Source organism: Parasteatoda tepidariorum, chromosome 10 (genome assembly GCF_043381705.1).
Source record: "Parasteatoda tepidariorum isolate YZ-2023 chromosome 10, CAS_Ptep_4.0, whole genome shotgun sequence".
Classification (NCBI taxonomy): Eukaryota; Metazoa; Arthropoda; class Arachnida; order Araneae; family Theridiidae; genus Parasteatoda; species Parasteatoda tepidariorum.
Window position 1 is genome coordinate 11,389,573 of NC_092213.1, and position 5,372 is coordinate 11,394,944.

Genomic DNA, 5,372 nt, shown 5'->3' on the forward strand with positions numbered 1-5,372 from the left:
AATGCCTTGTTGAGAGCCGGTGTGGCGTACAATAGTGAAGGCAGGATTCCCCCTCTGCCCTTTGCGTCTCCAAACAAGTCTTCGATGATCGTCAGGACACAGTTGGAGGCGGTATTCCTCTCTAAAGACTATACGTCCCCAGTCGGCATCATTCCAGCCATATCTGTTCAAAACATTCATGCATAGGAAATTTCAAAGCAATCGGATCATTGCTTCTTGGTGCGTCGATTTTTTTGTTATAGAGTGTATTATGTTTGGGGATGATGATATTGATGAAGAGAATGACTTTTCGTCTCTATTGTTATTATCGGAGACACGGAAACAAAATAAACGTGTCTGTATTAAAAATTATGTGGAGGTTGTTATCTGGAAGTATAATGATAAAGATTTCAAATCTCACTTTCGAATGAATCGATCGACATTTGAGGTCTTGTTAAATTTGGTAAACCAGAAAGAAAATCTAATCCCTAGTAGACTATGCATATCAAAGGAGAAGATGCTTTTGTCAGTGATTTGGTTGTTGGCTAATCAAGAATGTTTTCGGTCAGTTAACATTTCATTAATAGTTTTGAATGCCCTTTTTTTCTCCATTATTTTGTCTCTTTTTTTATTATTGCAGTACTCTCCGCTCCCTTGATGTAAGAAATGTATTTATTTTTTTTTCAAATATACTAGAGCACACTGTGTTTTTCCACTTGCTCTCATGACGTTTTTAGTATAAAATATCTGATATAAGTTTAGTTCTTATTGTGCTATTAATATAGCTTTTATTTTAAAATGTAATATATTATTTTTTAAATATTTTGAATGGGTTATAACTATTTAATTTAAATGGCCGTACTTTATTTTAGGTCAGTTGCTGATCGCTTTGACTTAACTAAGTCATCTTTGTCTCCATGTCTGCTTAAAGTATCTCGGATCTTAGAAAAGAGATTGCACCAAGTGTGATTGCCTAGCCAGACCCTAGCATTGCGGAGGCGCAATTTCAAGCCATTCGTGGGTTTCCTGGAATCGTTGGTGCTATTGATGGATCACACATTTCCGTCAAAGCCCCTAGAGAACAGCCTGAAAAATATATCAACGGGTAAAGCCAACACAGTATCATTCTTCAAGCTGTGTGTACGGTGAATCTTAGATTTACTCATGTTTCTTGTTCCTTTCCAGGATCTGTCCCCGATGCTAGGGTATTCAGAAATTCTGAGGTTTACAACCAGATGATGGGAAATCCTTCCTTTTTCCCAAATCACACTCATCTTATTGGGAATGCAGCTTATCCTCTCAGCGTAAACATGATGGTACCTTACAAGAATGATGGTCATCTTGGTAGGCGCTAGACAAACTACAATGAGAGGCTGTCATCTAGCCGTGCCTGCATTGAGCGTGCATTTGGTCAACTGAAAGGATGGTTTAGGAGATTAATGTACTTTAATGTAGAAAGAATTGAATATTTGCCTTTATATATTTTAGGTGCTTGCATGCTACATAACATCTGCATCAAGCAAGAAGATTTTGTTGAGGCTGCAAAAGATCCAAATGAACCTGACAAGCAGAGGGATGAAGATGAGGAACCGATTACAGCAGAACACAAGAGAGATTATATCTGTGGCACATTACCTTAAAATTTTAAACTGTAGGTGAATTTATATTTTGATTAGTTTTATACTATGATTTAACCTTTTATATTTAATTTTATTGGTTACTTTTTTAATGATATATTATGTTGTCTTCTTTAATCATTTATTTGTTCCTTTCTGTAGGTTAATTTCCTATTTTATGAGATTCACCGTTCTTGATGCGGTATGGCCAAAAATGGCTTTTGCGCCAAAAATACTTAACTAACATCACCTTTCTTGAGCTCTGGAATGTGGTAATTATTATATATAAGTTCTGTCCATGATTGAATTTCTTTTTTTATTTTCTTCAAGTAAAAAGACTCTGAAAGTTGCTTTTATAATCTCGTTGTGCATATTTTAAATATTCAAATATATTAGTTACATTTTACATGAATTAACTCTTTCTTGACGCATTTAGTTATAGTATTATATTAGTGTGCAATTCAATTCAATTTCATATTTTCAAACCACTTAAATATTATTTCTGCTAGCATTTAATTGCATATACTAATTTATTGCATTCTTCAGTGATTTCACTTTAACAATACTATTACATAAAAAAGTACATTCTTATTTTTTTTTTTGATCAAATTTTCACAAACTAAAAAGCAGCATTATTTGTTTGGCAGAGTAGACTTCACAATTCTAATTCATTTTAACTCTGCAAAGGGAAAACTGTGCAGGATTATTAATTTTAGAAAAAGTTAAAAATAAATGAAAAAATTATAAAAGCATTTAAGTTTGAACTATAAATACAATTTAATTATTTATTTAATTACAATTTTAATTATCAATAATTTATGCATATATCTGGATTACAATTATATAGAAATTTAATGTATCTAAAAAGTTAATATAAATGGGTGGGGGGCCTCTCCTAAAGGTCCCACCTTATCGTGATGGAGAGGATTATCGCTTCCATTTCTTAAATAATGAAACAGAATACTTTTTATCCACTTTTAATTATGCTCTTTGAATTTCTGCACACATTTAAGAAATGAAAGCTAACCAAGAGGACCTATTAGCTTCTAGCTTTTCACCCCCATCAGTAGATACATTTGAAAAGCAAATTAGCTAGATGTCTAAGGTGGCTGTTTAAAAATTATTCATATTGAAGTTTGTATGTAGTATTGTGAAATTTTCAAATTGATTATAAAAAAATATTTTCTTTTTCATATTTTTGGGTAAAAAACAAAAAATTTGGTCCTTCTATTAATATATCACTGTTTATAATACTATTCTTATAATGCACTTTAAAACTAGATTGTATTAGTTCTGTTATTTGTGAATGATTTAAAAAGTATTGTTTTGTTTCCTGATTAACTTATTGCTCTTTAACGTTATTATATTACATAATTTAAAATATGGCCTAAAATAGGCTACAATGAGCTTCCTGGCTGGAAGTGATACCCTCACATTATGTGGCTAGTAGAAGGTTTAATGTTTTACCTTCGGGGACCTGTAACCGAGGCCTCATTTTAAGTTTTTAATAAGGGTGCATTGAATGTCTTTTTAGTGTGTTAAAAATTTTACTTTAAGAGGAAATTATCATTGTATTATATATGTTTTGTTATTTATTAGCCATTTTAAGAATTATATCAGAACATCTAAATAACGCAAATATTCAAAGGTGAGGAATTTTAGAATTCTGTTTTTTATACATCATTTCACATATCAATAAGCAACGTATGAAACATAGCAATATTTATCTTGATCAGATCAATGTTATTGTTTTAAAATAATTTTTAAATACAGATATTAAAAGACACAAAAATTTGCGTTTGACTGAAAGCAATATTCCAACAAAATGTGTCTTTAATGCTTTACCTTCCTGTAAACCGAAGCTTATTCCTTTTAACCGTGTTTTTTGCCCCCAAATCTTTTAAAATATTTGAAGATTTGTTTGTCTAGACCAATAAAGAATTCAATAATTAAAAATCATTCTTTTTTAAAAAAAAAAAAGTTTACATCAAGGTTCAAATTTTAAAGACATGATCTTCTATATATATTATGATAAAATAATTATTTTTCAGATGAATACGACAAATATTAAATTTCACACAGAAAATTTGAAAAGAAAAAATTTTAATCCAACTTATTTACAAATTGTTCAACTATATTTAAAAAACGAGCTTGCTGGTCCATTCTCTCCTTGATTGATTGAATGTAGGGTTTAGTGGCACAAAGTCCAATTAAGGACATGCTGCGCCAGACAATACGGTAAAATTGCTCTAAAGCCTAAGTACATACGAAATTTGATTATAGCACAATCATAACTGATAAAACAGTGAATAAAACAAGATAAATGCTATGAAAATTAGATAAAAGGTATGAGTAAAATCAGATAAAAGTTTGAGTACAGTATAAAATGCACGAAGTGAGTAAAATGTACAAAATACTAAGATATTTGCAAATGTGTTTAAAATTGTAGATGTGTTAAAACTTTTATATGCTGTTAAAAATACCTACGGCACTTAAAAATGTTAGGATGGTGAGTATCATCTAACAAATCTTGCAAGCATAAAATAGTACTCCCAAAAAGCTTTAAGCGAAGTTGGTTAAAATATGATGAACTGTGAGAGGAACATTACACGTACTGCATTGAGGAGGAGGCTCTCCAAACAGTAGATAGAGGTGTGTTAACCGGGTGTGAGCGATTCGGAGTCTGGTTAGTTTTACATCAGCACTACGCAAGCGCAGCACTGGCAAATTATCTAAATCGAATTTAATGCTATGCAATTTATCAGTCTCTCCTTGTGTCTACGTTCTGTATCTTCCCGGTAAGATGTGAACCAAGATGGTTCACCATCCTGCTCCCTCTTTCGTTTCTGACTTTCATTTCTTTTACACTCATCCTCATGGATTGTTGGTATTGTAAATTCTGACTGGGAAGATGCGCTCGATACGGACTGGATTGCTGGGGAATCAGAAGAGATCCTCTAGCTCCTCATAATACTTACAGGTCTTGCGGTCATTGCCTGAAATGTTATTATAGTCTTTCACCGACCTGTATCCTTTCATAAGAGACTTCATTTTGTTGTCACGCTGCAAGTATGACAACCTATAACCTTCCTCCCCCATATCATTTGCAATATTTGTCCACGCTTGTTTTTTTCGATAAGAGGGGTTCGTAAATTTCTCTTTGTGGTTTTTATAGATGGACTCATGGGTCCAATTAAATAACCCTTATCAAATTGTTGGGAATCGTTTAGATTGCTTTCCTGGGTATCACACACTTCCTGTCCTACTCCCGTGCCTGACATCTGAGAGCTATCTGAAAGAGAAAAGAAAGAAAAAGCATTAATTTTTAAACATCATTAAAAAGTTTTATTATATATATATATATAAATAATATTTGCGTAGAGATCTTTATATTGGATGAATAAACGAAGAAACACGCTTCAAAGAAACTTTATTTCAAAAGATTTTAATGCTTTAATAATAGGTTTTCCTATGTTGCACAAATAACACACAAGATCTTATCAATTGTGGAAAATTGTTCATTATTTTTTTTAATCATAGAGATAGTTAGATTTGAGTTCAAGATCTTGTATGTTTTTATCTTCCTTATTGCTCTTTCAATATAGACTCTTACTTTTGACATATTTCTTGACAGACGAATCTCTTCAGCACTCAGCTGTCCTATTTTTAGTTGAGGCAGGAATAAACAATTTTACATTCCTGCTCAACAGCAAGTCGTCAATACGAAAACATCTGNAAATTTTGCACGGTTTGGCTTACTTTTGAAAGAGTTATCGC

The 5,372-nt window shown here is 32.0% G+C and overlaps 1 protein-coding gene across 1 annotated transcript; it reads left to right on the top strand.

Moving 5' to 3' along the window:
- The first annotated feature begins 250 nt into the window (after window positions 1-250).
- LOC122271272 (uncharacterized) lies at window positions 251-1,619 on the top strand. Its single transcript, XM_071186625.1, is given in 4 exon segments — window positions 251-543; window positions 852-924; window positions 927-1,084; window positions 1,364-1,619. Coding segments are annotated over 4 exon segments (780 nt in total).
- Window positions 1,620-5,372: the final 3,753 nt, after the last annotated feature.